The sequence below is a fragment of the Aspergillus fischeri genome, genomic scaffold (assembly GCF_000149645.3).
Source record: "Aspergillus fischeri NRRL 181 1099437636245 genomic scaffold, whole genome shotgun sequence".
Taxonomy (NCBI): Eukaryota; Fungi; Ascomycota; class Eurotiomycetes; order Eurotiales; family Aspergillaceae; genus Aspergillus; species Aspergillus fischeri.
Window position 1 is genome coordinate 677,586 of NW_001509773.1, and position 14,718 is coordinate 692,303.

At 51.2% G+C, this 14,718-nt stretch overlaps 4 protein-coding genes across 4 annotated transcripts, besides 4 other annotated features; 1 reads left to right on the plus strand and 3 right to left on the minus strand.

The window, feature by feature from the left end:
- Positions 1 to 2,680: 2,680 nt before the first annotated feature.
- On the minus strand, positions 2,681 to 5,157 carry NFIA_103790 (guanine nucleotide exchange factor VPS9; the record flags this gene model as incomplete). Its single annotated transcript, XM_001266787.1, has 4 exons — positions 2,681 to 3,328; positions 3,388 to 3,563; positions 3,630 to 3,707; positions 3,759 to 5,157. 4 exons carry the CDS (start codon positions 5,155 to 5,157, stop codon positions 2,681 to 2,683), a joined length of 2,301 nt encoding a protein of 766 aa, XP_001266788.1.
- Positions 5,158 to 5,571: 414 nt separating this feature from the next.
- NFIA_103800 (asparagine synthetase domain-containing protein) lies at positions 5,572 to 7,384 on the plus strand (the record flags this gene model as incomplete). The annotated part of the gene is made up of 2 exons (XM_001266788.1): positions 5,572 to 6,282; positions 6,332 to 7,384. The coding sequence occupies 2 exons, from the start codon at positions 5,572 to 5,574 to the stop codon at positions 7,382 to 7,384; spliced, it is 1,764 nt and encodes a 587-aa protein (XP_001266789.1).
- Positions 7,385 to 8,548: 1,164 nt separating this feature from the next.
- On the minus strand, positions 8,549 to 9,355 carry cpcA (amino acid starvation-responsive transcription factor GCN4; the record flags this gene model as incomplete). The annotated part of the gene is made up of 2 exons (XM_001266789.1): positions 8,549 to 9,279; positions 9,331 to 9,355. The coding sequence occupies 2 exons, from the start codon at positions 9,353 to 9,355 to the stop codon at positions 8,549 to 8,551; spliced, it is 756 nt and encodes a 251-aa protein (XP_001266790.1).
- A 1,783-nt stretch (positions 9,356 to 11,138) lies between these two features.
- Positions 11,139 to 11,169: a microsatellite.
- Positions 11,139 to 11,170: a microsatellite.
- A 1,545-nt stretch (positions 11,171 to 12,715) lies between these two features.
- Positions 12,716 to 14,575, minus strand: NFIA_103820 (uncharacterized protein; the record flags this gene model as incomplete). The annotated part of the gene is made up of 5 exons (XM_001266790.1): positions 12,716 to 13,380; positions 13,438 to 13,722; positions 13,777 to 13,978; positions 14,038 to 14,236; positions 14,304 to 14,575. 5 exons carry the CDS (start codon positions 14,573 to 14,575, stop codon positions 12,716 to 12,718), a joined length of 1,623 nt encoding a protein of 540 aa, XP_001266791.1.
- Positions 14,453 to 14,481: a microsatellite.
- Positions 14,461 to 14,506: a microsatellite.
- Positions 14,576 to 14,718: the final 143 nt, after the last annotated feature.

Here is a 14,718-nt window from a genome sequence, read left to right on the forward strand (position 1 = left end):
GCCCTGGATCTATTTGAGAACGGAGCCCTGAAAGTGGGAGCGGCAGCAAATGAACGGATAGGGGTCCAGAAAGAAAGACTTCGTGTGGATGATCAGATCCCTAAATGGATCTTGAGGCTCGTATAAACGGGAACTTTAGGACGAGTTGATCTGCCCCTAAGATACGATGTTTGCTTGGCAGGACCTCCCGCGCTAATCACATCTCGAGGAAGAGTAGAATACGAGGCCCCATTTAAGCAAAGTTCAACTTCAATCAAAACTAGATTCTCAACTTTGGTACACCTGAAAACCCTTTCAGCTCCTTCACAGGGTCCTTGATCACATTCGCGAGTTGTCACCAGGCATCAGTCACATCGAGGGAGAAAACTGCAAAGGTCTCGTGGATCAATGGTGGACATCTGCCTGCATTTCTCCTTTCGCTGCCTTCGTTTTTTTTGTGGCTTGGATGATCCCGCTCATATTGCTCTCAAACATGACTCTCCAAGTCATGGGAGCCAGAGATCAACTGCTTTATACCTCCACTTTTGCGGGACCACATAGGCTCATAACATTTACCAGGGTTCACATTGAAATGGCTCGTCCCTCAATCCGTTTCGGTTGCTGTCGCATGGCCACAGAAGGTTAAGTTTTGGTGTTCCTCTCTCACTACCACTACCGACCAATAATAGCGCCGGAAAGCCTTTCGCCGAAATGCATATAAATCATTCTAATGTCTACTCAAGTGCCTTCGGGCATTTGGTCAATTTGAAACGATACAGAGAAGATTAGCATGGCCCCTGCACTAAGGATGACACGCTCAATCAAAGAGAAGCTACCAGTTTTTTTTTCATTCTTACAGACCTCATTTGGAGGTACAAGTGTCAGTCATGTTGATGGAGTATCGCAAGTGCGGTCGTTCGAAACGGACTGCCTTCGCCCTTTCTTTTTGCACTGTATCAACTTCACAGTTCTACCTACAAGGCTACAACGCAACGCCACACTCCTGCCGAGACCATGAGGATCATTTTACAGCATGTTAATGACTCGTCTATAATATGCATTCTGATTCAGGAAACTATAAATACACGAATAGAGATTTCTGATTAAATCTGCAGTTTCAGCTTTGCCTATGCTTTAAGCACCACCCTCTCTCTTCGCATATTCCTCTTCCATACGCTGCTCGTACATCCTATCGGCCTCCTCCTTGCTCATGGCCCGATCACTCTCCGCGTTCTGCATGACATCCGAATTCAGGGCGGTCGAATACTCCGGCGATGTGACCGTGCCGCCGGTGCCTGTACCAAAGACTCGTCCGCTGGCGTTGCCTTCTCTTGTGGATAGGGCGTCTAATGATGCATAGCCGGCGGAGCCACTAGGTCGAGTTCCAGTCGATGGCTCCTTGCCTTCATTAGAGGGGGGATTTAGGTGAGGCATCTTCGATTTGCGGAGATTGCTTCGAGGTAGTCCGTATGATTAGCACAATCAGGGAAGGGTAGTAATTCAGACGATTGTACCTGCAAGCGAGTGATGTAGACTCAATACCCTTGCGGTTGCCTACGATGTGTTTATGTAGTCCGAGGTGGATACTGACTGACTGACAGCTGTGGCGACAACGTCACTCTGTACACTGCTGTGGCTGAGGGGCTCTATTCTCGCCACCGCCGTGGCGCAAAAACACAAGCCGCGAGGTCAGATATTCACTCATCCCAAAGGATAGAATTCTACTTCATGGTACGGACTACTTCAAAAGTGGAATGAGCACTTGAAATAGCGTCTTTATCTATCACATAAACTCCAGTGTAGATATTTACATGCAATTGTGAATAAACTTTTGTGCCAGGCAAACCACACTCCCTCCTTCAGAGATAAAGACTCGCACACAGCCCAAAACTACCTTACACGACTGCGTGCCCGCTAAAATAACTACTCATATCAAACCTCTTCTCCACCCTCGAGCCACTGGCCCAAGACCTGATGAAAAGGAAAGTATGATATCCACGAGGTGGAAAGTGCCAAAGAATACGCCTGTCAATGACCCGAAGGCCGTTGAACGGATTGTTCCGCCGCGCTGTGCAATGCAGGGACCAATCCGTGGTGGACCGCCTTCTTGATCGCAGCCACCCAAACAAGGTAAGTATGAAGAAAAGAAAGAAGAAAAAAGATCAAAAGGAAGGGGGATCGAGGGGATTTATATATATTCTGATGGGGACTTCAAACGCCGCTAGCAGCAAGCGAGGTCCTTTTGGAGCACTCTGATTCGCCACTAATTTGGTGGCCTGAGCCGTGGTCAATCGACCGACTGTAACAATCACGTGATATACCCGACAACATACTTACATTTACTATTGTTGTATGAGGACTCCGTTTGATCAAGTATTGGGAAAGGTTTACTACGATATAGCACATAGATGACTTCGAAATATTATGCGGTCCATGCATTAGAGACGGCACTTGGGCGGTCATAGCTGCCCCGAGTATTATATGCACAGGCATGAGTAGAAAAGCCGAATAACTACAAGATAGGCGACATGCTGCGACGTATGGCTATCAAAGCCATAGTATGACCGCCTCAAAATCCATGCGAGCTTTCCAATATCCTACTAGCACCAGTGTTCTCCTACTCCGCACTCAAAGCGAGGCATGCATCGACGGCCAGACCAACCCTGCAGTAACAGCGTCAGCAATCCTTCTCTGCATTATATCATAGAAAAACTGACCTTCCTTCTTTCATCTTGACCACATCGTCAATGACGTCGCGATCAAGATTCGGGAACATGTTCGACAGTGTCTCCACCACGTTATTGTGTTCAGCCCGCTGAATCCTTCGTGCCTCCGCATCCTCGGCGCTAGCTTGACGTGCAGCAGCATCTTGCGCATCCAGTACCCTGGCCAACTGCGGCTGTGCCGCATTACGGGGCCCCTCACTACTGCTACGGGGCGGCTGATATACGTTAGGGGACAGTCGCGGTGGTGCCCCCGGCTGCGGGGTGCCGGCAGGCTGTATTGGTCGCTCGTGTGGCGAATCTGGCTCGTCCGAAAAGATCCTTCCGATTGTTGATAAAGGTTTCTGGATAGTCCGCAATAGTCCTGCTACTGGCGCGCTCTCCTCGTCACTCGTTTGCGGCGCCTCCCTCCGCGCCCCAGGTCTTTGTGTATCGGTTGAAACCCGCGACGGAGCTTGAGAGCTTTCCGCCGTAGGACGCTCTCCCCTTTTCGGCTCGAAGGACTCGGACTCGCGATTCTGCTCGGCAATAGCAGACACGGCGGCCTCGACGTTACGCTCAAACTCCTCGTCACTCACTGTCAGGCTTGTCCGATCCAGGGTCTCGATAAATTGAATAGCACCTGACTGTTTATGAAATCAGCCACGTTGCCTACATTATCAGCAAATAATGTTGATTGACATACCAGTGAAGATAGGTAATACCCCGCCTCTCCTCCTAACTTATCTTGATTTCGGAAGCGAAGAATGTACTGGATATTGGAAACCAGATGATCGGGGCGAGCTTGTAGCACGACGTAGATTAGAAGCGGTACGAATGAATCCGCTGATGTATCAGCTTGTTTTGAGTTTTTGAGCAACCCTGCAAGAGAAATCGGCGTCAGCGCTGCACCTTACATGCTCAAGGATTATTCATTCTGCTGCTCACCGAAGATAACTTTGCAACAATTCAATATGCAAATCACTTTATCACGTGGTGCACGGTAGCCATTGATCTTCAGAAGCTCTTCGTTCAGTGTCAGAAACAGTCCCAGCATAAACGGACATCGAGACCTACCCTGCTGCGCCAGGTTCAGAAACCGACGGCCGTGAGCGCCCACAGGCGGTATGTCAAGATGTTGCTCTTTCACCCAACCGTAAATCCGCATCTTTTGCGCCAATACATCATCGCGTTCGACATCTTCCTGGTGCTGGCCACGCCTCCATGGCCCATGAAGTCGTTCCATTTCTCTTCGTCTGCTTCTGCTTGCACTTCTTGGGATTGAGGGAGGGGCCGGTATAGCAGGGGAGAAGGTTTGCGAATACAATCGATTCATGACTAGCTTCTCCATACCCTCTTTCGCGTTATCGAATTCGCTGTCGGAAACGTCCCTCCAAACCTCGCACATGGCCATCTTATTGGTGATGAAGGTCAAGAAGTCGCTAATGATCTTCACTTGCTCATGTACCATCCACTGTCTTTTGCCAAACTCATTAAGGAATGAGCGGAGAAACTTGGCCACAGGATCTGCAGTGCGGTGCCTGAGCTGCTCCAGAAAACGATGAAAATCGAACGGTTGATCGGGCTCAGGTTCTGGCGGAGGCGGAGGAACAGTCGACGTAGAAGATCGTCGAGTCAGTGCTGTATGATCTTCGGAAGCTCTATGAGCGCTCTTCGAAATAGGAGCCGGTGGCTTCTCGACAGCCGAAGATGGTGTCCCTGCATTCACCTGTGCTGCCTGAGGGCCCCCCTCTGCTGACTTTGAAAGACTCGAATGACGCGGCGGGAAATGACCCTGGCCTCCAAGGAATTGCTCAGCCAGCTCCAAACGAGGAGACATCAACTGCTCCTGGCTGCCCCTGCGTTCAGGGTCCTGAAACTGACCCATGATGCTCTGAATCTCGGATTCAGAGTCATCCTCTCGAGCACCATCCATGCCAGCGTCCGGTTTATATTCCTTCTGTCCGTGACCCGGTACATCCGGTAGCTCTTTCTCGCTCAATTCAGAAGTCGCATTCACGGACGTCTGCAGGGGCGGTGCAAGCTGGGATTTCGTACTAAGATAGGATTCGTCTTTTTCTGGGGGAGGCGGGGGCACATCGCTGTCTACTAATGAACCGGTTTCTGTTGTATTCGTCGAGACCGACAATCCTTTCATACGCGCTGACAACGTCCCCTGGGGTTCGGATGTAGATTTTGAGGAATCTGGAGCGACTTTCTCCGATGTCATATTTGGCGAGTCAAACGTAGAAGTTGGAGATTCATCTTGAGGAATCTCCTTCCTCTCCCCTAACTGGTTGCCCTGATGTGGAGCTTCGTGTGTTGCTGAGGGGTCATTATGCGCAGACACCGATAATACGGTAGCTGACAATGTCGCTTGCTGTTGATTCGATTTTATTTGATCGTCATGAATATCCCACTGAGAATCCGGTCGTCCATCCGGAGCCGGGGTCGTGGAAATCGCTTGTTCAGACATAAGCAATCTGCATGCACGCCAGCAATCAATGTAGAAGCTCGGTCACTCGGTGGGGAAGGAGGGAGATTCAGACGAGGTAACGGATCATTATGAGGAATATCAAGCACACAGCGGTCGAGCTTAAAAGCAGCAGGAAAAAACCATTCAAACAACAATGGGATATTTCAATGAAGCAAATGTTTATTTAACCTAGGACCGGGCATGAAACAACGTCGATCGGACCCATGTTAGGCAGCGTGGAGTATTTGGTTATCACCACCCGTCACGAAGCTATGTGGATCATCGTTGCCCCGAGATCCGGCCACTGAGGAAACATAACACCGAGGTTGACTTTCTTCAATCTATCTTCTTTTGCCTCCTGGTCGCCGGAACCAGAATTTGTTGCTATAGTGTATTTGCAGCCACAGTGCTGCAATGTGCGGCATTTATTTCTCATTGAGCACTAATGGGTCAGTGCTCCCAAATGAGGAGACTTGCAATCTACTGCGCAACCGGGGACCCGACAGCTACCAAGTCCATACAAGACAACAGGAATTGTCTTTGAGTCATACGGACCAGACAAGGGTGACCGTCACTCTCACATTCATCTCCACGGTGCTTTCATTGAGAGGAGATCATGTCTACGCTCAACCACTCGTGGATTCGTCTACGCAATCCGTGCTCTGCTGGAATGGCGAGGCCTGGAAGATAGCTGGCGAACCTATCCAAGATAATGATACTGAGTCCATCTTCCAGTCGTTCCTGCGTGCTAGCCATTCGCCGTTGGACGCTGTTGATCATGGATATCCCACACAGAAACTAGTGGGTGTCATAAGTGACATTACAGGTCCCTTTTCCTTTGTTTTCTATGATGCAGTGAACTCAAGGCTATATTTCAGTAGGGACTGCCTTGGACGACGGTCCTTGTTGCAGGGTCTAGATGAATCTGGAAATCTGAGAATTTGCAGTGTCTGCGATAGTTCATCCTCGTCGCATTTTGAGGAAGTTGACACAGATGGAGTGCATTTCATCGACTTTAAACAAGTCGTGCTGCAGAATGCTCTTGCATCAGGTGCCGTCAAATTCAATCGTGACGCCATCCAAACTCTTCGCTGGGGGCCCAAAGATGCAAATGCCAGCTGCCTGGTATACACGCTTTCTCCTCGATCAACGCAATCGCTGACAGAACGGACAGAAAAGTCCAATACCACACATGAACAAATCTGTCCCGAATGAGACGCCCCCGTCATTGACAATCGACTCTTGTGCCATCCAAGAGCTTGAGCGGAGGCTTCGTCAATCGTTACACCTGAGAATTCAAAAGGTGCCCGAACCACCATCCATTACTATAAGTGATGTGAAAGTCGCCGTTTTGTTCTCTGGTGGCCTTGATTGCACTCTACTTGCCAAACTGTCCCATGACATTCTTCCCCAAAATGAGACAATTGATCTTCTCAACGTTGCTTTCGAGAACCCGCGAGTCGCTGCCGCAGCTGCCGGCAAGGAAGGCGCCACATCATCAGTCTACGAAAGCTGTCCAGATCGCATTACGGGTCGCGCGGCATTCGCAGAACTTCAGAGAGTCTGCCCAGAGCGCAACTGGCGCTTCGTCGCGATAGATATACCCTACACTGAGACTGTCGCACACCGTGATATGGTGAAGCGCTTGATGAGGCCTCACAATACAGAGATGGACCTCTCTATCGCGTGCGCGCTGTACTTCGCTTCTCGCGCGCGAGGCATGGCCGTCAATAGTCAAGATTCCTCGTCCGACCCGACTCAGTACACCAGCCCAGCGAGAGTACTTCTCTCCGGCCTGGGAGCAGACGAACTGTTCGCGGGCTATGCGCGACACGGAGTAGCGTTCGCCCGCGACGGTTTCAGAGGTCTCATCGACGAGATCCATCTGGACGTCAGTCGTCTCGGCAAGCGGAATCTCGGCCGCGATGATCGGATCCTTTCAAACTGGGGTCGCGAGGCGCGATACCCGTTCTTAGACGAAGACTTCGTCTCTTACGTGCTCGAAGCTCCCGTATGGGAGAAATGTGGCTTCGGCGTCCCAGACCCATCAGAAACCGCCGGTGTGGATTATACCGGCATCGACCCAGAGAAGAGAGCGCTCCGCCTCCTGGCCGTCAAGCTGGGCATGGCTACCGTCGCTCGGGAAAAGAAACGAGCAATCCAATTCGGCTCGAGGACAGCAAAGATGGAAAAGGGTAGAACCAAAGGAACCGATGCACTGAGCTGAATACAACACTCCTGTCCTCGACTACACCATTTACCAACCACCTGTAATCCCTGCGCATGACATGACCAGCTGTGATGACAAAACACTGATCAGATACTTCTGAGACCGGCCTCTGCTGTCCCTTTCTCTCACCCTCTCATTGCCCATCATCCCCTTGTCGTGCAATCCACCATATAGAGCAGACACTCCCTCTCGACCGCTCGTTTCATCGCAAGCCACTCATTCTGAGATAAGTCCTCCCGCTGTGGGCTGGAGTGTATATCGGTTGGGCGTGTTTATGAGAAACGAGATTGGAAGACCGGGTATTGATGTCACTGTGTTCCTGGTGGTATATCAGGGTATGGATGATGCGGCGATGGCAGGTTTCCGAGAATCAAGAGGTTGAGTCGATGACGGTTAAAAAGGCAAGTCTGAGCTGAGTCGAGCAGGATTAATCATAATGATCCATCTCCGTAGTTCAAGAAGATCTCTGTAATTCACAGGCAGTAAATTCAGCCACTTCGGTATTGGTACGCTTCACGGTGTAGCGTTGGCGAAGATGCTTGCACGCTGAAGATGGTGATCTGCTACGAGCGGGATAGAGCTACGCTGAGAAAAAAAAGTAGAGAGCGACATAGTTGAATTCAACTTAGTATAAAGACAGTCTCTGGTTAAGACGCAGGACATGTTGAAACAGAAAGCCACGTCAACAAAACTCGCATCCATAGAATTGAGCGACTGACAGGGCAATAGCGGGAAAAGTATTAATTGGCCACGAGTCAATCCTGGTTGACAGGAGACATCAGAACCGACCATCAAGTAAAAGAAACATAAAGAAACAGAAACAGCACCCTAGATGAGGACTAGGATGTCTGCAAGAAACAAGCCAGGCGAAGAGTACCCGAAATGATAGAAACAAGATGGTGTTTCAATTGCCCACCATTGAAGGCATCAAGTAAAGAAAACTTTTATCCTGCCAGAAGCGTCATCGTCAGGTAACCATCCTGCGGAGACTGACTGGTACTTCTGGCATTCGGTTGACGAGGGGCTCGAGCCCCCGCCACCACAGATCCCATTTTGCACGTCCCAAATTTTAGAAGCCGACGAAGAGAAAAACAGCAAACAAAGAAACAAACAAGATATCACAAACGCAGCATGTCATCAAGATAACCTATCGATCATCGTTCAACCCCTATTCTGGGCAAGGGCCTTCCAGTACTGTTCACGCTGCTGAGCTTCTTCCAGAGACTTCTCGAGCTCACGGATGCGTCGCTCCATCTCATCCTGGCGTTCAAGCTTGCGAGCACGAGACTTACGAGCAGCCTCGGTATTGCGAGCACGCTTCAACGCGACAGGGTCGCTGGGGTCAACCTTGATAGGGGGTAATGGCTTGCGTTGACGAGCATTGACACCGGCGACGGTGGAGTGCTTAACACCGGACTTGCTTGGCGCAGGAGAAGGAGCGGGCGAAGCAGAGTTGCGAATCGCAGGAGACGGAGGAACAGAGACCTCCTTTGCGGGCTTAGTCTCGGGCTGGGAGAGAGCGAGTGCAACATCCAAGGCGGCGGAGTCGAAGGCCGAGAAGTCATCTTGAGCAGGGAAGAGCGGACCCCACTCCTCGGAGCCAGGGCCCAGCTCCAGATCGGTGGGGAACATGGGCGAAGTGTCCTGGCTGAAATAGCCGGGAGACTCAAAGGAAGGAGTGCTGAGATCAGTGAATGAGGTCGACGGAGGTGCCGACGCATCCATGAACAAGTCCTTGGGCGAGATGGTGCCCGAAGGGGCACCTGCCACAGAGTCCTTGACGGCCATGAGGCCAGTGGGGATCTGATTGGGAGAAAGCATGGTGGGTTCAGTGCTCAACTCGAAATCATCCCCAAAGTCATTCGAGGGCAGACCGAAGAAGTCAGGCATATCTGCTGCGGAATTAGACAAAGCTGAAGCGGATATAATTTCTATCAGCTCACCTTGAGCGATGTTGGGGGTCGACATGATGCGGCGGTGATAAAACTGATGTAATTGCTGTAGCTGTTTTTGACTGAATTGAGTGCCGTTGGCTGCTGAAAACAATGGAACAGGGGGACGATTGGGATTTGGTGAATTCGAAGGCGCAGACGCGGCGTGGACACGCTGAAAGTGCGTCCGGCTGGAGGGACTAGACCGAAGAGACGAGGACAGAGAATACCCGGTAGACTGTGAGTGAAGCCTGGTCACACGAGGAACCTGGACAGGTGAACCCGAAAGTTTCTGTTGCTGAAGTTGCTGATACAGACTGAGCGAGTGCCGTCTGGGCTGCTGGTACTGAGGTCGGACCAGGAAAGGATTGTATGAAACGGATCTAGGGGCTGTACTCGGAAGTACTGGCGCACGCGAGTCTCTCAAACGAGGCTGCGGACACGGGGCGGGATAGAGCACGAAGTCCTCCTGCGGGGAACTGTTGCTGTCGTTGTTGGAATTCGAATTCAGATTCTGAGCCGAAGGCTGCTGGGGCGGGGGCGTGGGGAGCCATGTTTGCTGATGGTTATCCGTGGTGAACGACGTGACGTCGAACGGGAGAATGTTGTTCAAAGTAGAACTTGAGCTACGCGAAGCGATGCTTAAGTTCAGAGGTCCTGGGACAGGAGACTCTGAGAAAGGTTGAGAGGAGATGTTGGAAAGTGACGAAGACCGTAAAGGATCTATGGTGTCTGTCTCACGAGAGAAAGACGAGCTCGTTCTGGGGGAGGAGCTTAAAAGGCAGCCATTTTGCAATGGATACTGAGACTGATCTTCTTGATAATTGTGTGGTTGTATGGTGAAGATGTTAAAAAATTATAGGTGATGATGGTTTCAGAGAAAGAAAAGATGGAGGAGAAAAGGAAAAGGGAAAGGAAAAGCGCCAGGCAGCGACGGGAAATCAGGCACTTCTTAAAACCCTCGAGTGTGCTAGTTTAACCTGTCTGTGTGCGCCGTGCGTTCCCGCCGGCAGCCAATGGCAGCGCAATAATGTCCCACTTCCTGCACTAACCGTGTCTGGATAGCGCTCCTGGACGCAGTCAGCAGGTGTGAGTCATAGGACCATGTGCCGCGATGATTGGTCCGTCGGGCCCGCGGGAACACGCCCCAGGGCGGCATTCCTGTGCACGGTCGGTAGGTACTTTTCTGGTACGTACCTGTCGAGCAGGGTGCAGCATTAAGATGCCTTCAATTAAATTCAATTGACATACCATTTTTGAGATCCTCGAACAGATATCTACCTTATCTTACGTACGAAGAGGATCAGTATCACTGAAATCCATCATTGACAATTGACGGGCCTGGAATGACGCTTCCATGATCTGGATTCCCTAATACGGAGCACCATCCCTACTCCGCCGCGTACTCGGTACCAGGAAAGAGGTCCTCTTCACGACCCATTGACCAATAACGCGGCGCAGCATCGCATCCAGAATCCAGGCATCAATTCCACAACAGCACTAAGAAAGCTGGTTTCATCACAGCCTCCCTGGACTGTCTCATTAATATCACATTGGGTGAATCCACGCAAGCCAGTAGCTTCGTGTCCCGTCATATAAAGCCAATTTCATCCTAGCCACGGACCCAGACACCTATCTACTCCACACTCCAGACGGGCATATGCAGTCCAAGTCACAAGGGACGGGGAGGGGGCTGAGTGCTCATGTCTGGCAGCCTGGTGGCCTGGGAGCCTCATGTCTCAGCACGCCATCGCCAGATAAACCAATGAGAACATTCCACAATAAAATGGATTAATAAGGGAGCTGAGGGAAAAAGACCCAAAAAAAAAAAAAAAAAAAAAAAAAAGAAAAACCGGAAAACCAGGGATCGGGCGGGTTATTCCACTCATATCACTTTCCTTTTTCTCTCCCCGCCCATTGCCTATTTGGGCGTTGGTGTCACCAAAGGGCGTGGACTTCGTTTTACTATCTCCGAAGTCCAAACTCTATCAGCTCGCACAATCTTTTTCAGAAGGAAGTATTTTTCCAGGCATTCTCAAAGGACAAGTGGCTCGACAGACAGTCTGAACAGAGGGCAGTTGTCTGCACCTTATATATACTCCTACCAACTTTCTAGCCTTGAGAAAGTACCATACATATCCCTACTCTGTAACGATTAACAAGCTCCTGCAGAGTACAAACCCTTTCATCAAGGAGGGTCAGATTCTCACTAGGCGAAGGCTGCGATGCCAAACAGTCTAGAATAACCCTCGGGTCAATCGCGTCCAATGTCCACATTCTGCACCTGGCGGAAATCCACTTCTGCAGCCCACGACCCATGCACGAACAGACCTACGGATTCTCCCTACCGGGAATCGCCGTAGATGTCGGCAACACTCGCCAATATTTTGTTCGCTTGACCGTTTTCGTTGTCACCTGGCTTTGGAAACAGGAGGTTGTATGAATCCGCATATATGTTAATAATCAATAAAAGGCGCTGCTTCAGTGATGTCATTTCCAAGGCGCACGGTCAGGAGACTAGACTATCGAAACTACTCCGTACAATTGAGTTTGAACCCTCAAGCCTCGACTCCCTGAAAAAGAACGGAATGTTCTCTACGCCATCCATGGCGCCTTGGCCCACAATTGAGCCCCATAGACAGAAAAACTTAGTCTGCCTGGTTTGACGTTTGGGAAGCAGGCTTCGGAGCACCTTGGATCCATATGCTGCTTCTCACATTCAGATTCGGATTGGATTCGTTAAGACCAAAGTCTACAAAAGCCTGCCAAAATCATACAAAAGCATTATCAATTCTATTAATTATTACTATGATGCGGTGCGCAAGTATACATGGCGTACACGCTCCAAGCAAACAGTCAACAATCGGGCTCGATTTGAGTTGAAGCCACCAAATCCAGTCCTCCCCTTCGGGTATCAACACAAAATATCAGACTAGTGATCGTAGATCAACCAACAACATCAAAGCAAGACAGCAAGTGGTATCAATCTAGTTGCACGGCGCAAAACATGAACACACGCAAGCCTCGGTTGGGAGAAACCTGCGCGAATGGATATCATTAAGGAACGAAATGCACCGGTGACGTCGATACAGTGAGAAATGACCGCCAAAGCAGCATGTGGGTATCATTGACATTCCTTGCACCAAATTCTCGTTGGACTTGGCTAAGGAGTGCCTGCGGAAACGATATAGAGCGATTCGAAGACAGCAAAAAAATGGCAGACCGGATCCAGATCGACATATATGTTTTTTTTTGTTCATGGTTTTTCTCTCAACACTTTTGCGTTTTCGTTTTCCGTCATGGTAATGATTCAACAGCATGCAGAGGCGTTGGGAGACACATAACGTTGATCCCACCATTTCTCAAACTCGACGGCACGCCTCTCAGAATGAGCACTTCATGCTGCAGCCTGGACGGGAGTCGTGGTAGCAGCGACAGTCGCAGGCTTGGCCTCCTCGGTGGCGGGAGCCTCAGCGGGCTTGCTGGCTTCCTCGGCGGGAGCAGCCGCAGCGGAAGTCTCCTGAGCGGTGGGCTCGGCCTTGTCCTCCTCCTTGGCAGAGGCTTCCTTGTTGTCGAGCTTCACGGCCTTGCTGGGCTTGCGGAAAAGACCGCCGAGCTTGTTGCCCTTGGCCTTGGCCTCGCCGTCGGTGCCCTCATTGTCAGAGTCGCCCTTCTTCTTGCCGAAGTTACCGAAGAAAGAGGTGCGACGCTTGTCCTTGCCGGCAGGAGTCTCGGCAGTGGGGGACTGAGCGGCAGTCTCCTTGGGGGCCTCGGCCTCGGTGGCAGCGGCGGCGGTGGTCACGGTCTCAGGCTCGATGGGCTTCACGGCAGCCTCCTCGACGGGGTTCTCGAGCTGGGGGGCAGTGCTGGAGACAGCAGAGGTCTCAGCAGGAGCCGCAGCCTCCTTCTCGGACTTCTCGTGGGAAGGGCTGGTAACCTTCTGGAAGAAGTTACCGAACAGAGAGGTACGCTTGGACTTGGGAGCAGGGCTCTCAGCCTTCTTCTCCTCCTTCTTTGCCTCGGTCTCCTCCTTCTTCTCTTCGACAGGAGCAGGAGCGGCAGCTTAATGACAGTCAGCTTTAGGCTTCGGGACAGATTCTAAATATTGATGAAACTTACCCTCAGTAGCTTCAGCAGTAGCGGATGTCTCGGCGACAGGCTCAGCGGCGGCTTCGACGGGCTTGGCGTCCTCGGTCTTCTCTTCCTTCTTCTCCTCAGTCTCCTCCTTCTTACCGAGGAAGGAGCCGAAGATGCTGGCCCTCTTGCGAGACTGAGAGCGGCTCTTGGCCTTGTCCTTGGCCTCGGTGGTCTCCTTGGTCTCCTCAACAGGAGCAGCCTCTTCCTTCTTGGCCTCCTCCTTAGCCTCAACGGGCTTCTTGATGGGCTCAGCAACAACAGGCTTGGCTGCAAGATAATTAGAATTAATCCGTATTTAGCACTCGATCCAATATCACTTACTCAGCTTCTCGAGCTCAGCCTTGTAGCCCTCGCTGGCAACGATGGTCTCCTTTTCAGCCTTGGCCTCAGCGGCCTTGGCTTCCAGAGCAACAAACCAGCTGTCACGCTCAGCAGCGTTAGCAGCCTGGAAAGTGTGCTTCTGCCCGTTAACCTTGAAGAGGAATTCGTTGGCGCCCTCCTTGGCAAGGTCGGAGACCTCGGCCTAAGACGTATTAGTATGAATAACCACGCCAAGTCTCAAAAAAAAAGGAAAAAAAGTACCAAGTTGAAGATACCAGCAGGGGTAGCCTTGTCCTCGGCGCGCTTGGTCAGGAACAGGAGACCCTTGCCGGTCTGGGTAGCCCAAGCGACAATGGGATTGGCGACAGCAGGCTTCTCGTTCTGCTGGAAGACGGACAGCTGCTTGGCCTCGACGGGCTCGTTGCTGAAGTAGAAGAATCGCTTGGAGAAACGCAGACCCCTATTAACCAAAAAGGAACCAGTCAGCATTGCTCCATGCCGTCTCAAGGCTCGCAAGTAGCGCTTACTTCACCAGACCAGGACCCTTGTGTCCAAGCACACCTTCAGTCGCAGGAGTGATTTCCTCCTTGGCCTCCTCCTTGGGCTGCTCGGCAGTTGCTTCGGTGGTCTCAGCCGCAGCGGGAGTGGCCACACCGTTCTCAACGGGAGTTTCCTTGGGAGCCTCAGCAGCGGGAGCCTCAGCAGCAGCGGCCTCAGTGGCAGCAGGAGCTTCGACGACAGGCTCGGCGGCAGGGACGGCCACGGGGGTCTCCTCAACAGGCTTCTGGACTTCCGACATGGTGATGATGGTTGATTAAAAAGTTATTATGGTAGGGAATTTGATTAAGTAGCCGTTAGAGAAGCTGTAAGCGCTTCGGGTATCAAGGGCGAGTATGGGTATCTCAAGGGGGGTATCTCAAAAGAAAGGAAACAGGAGCTCTC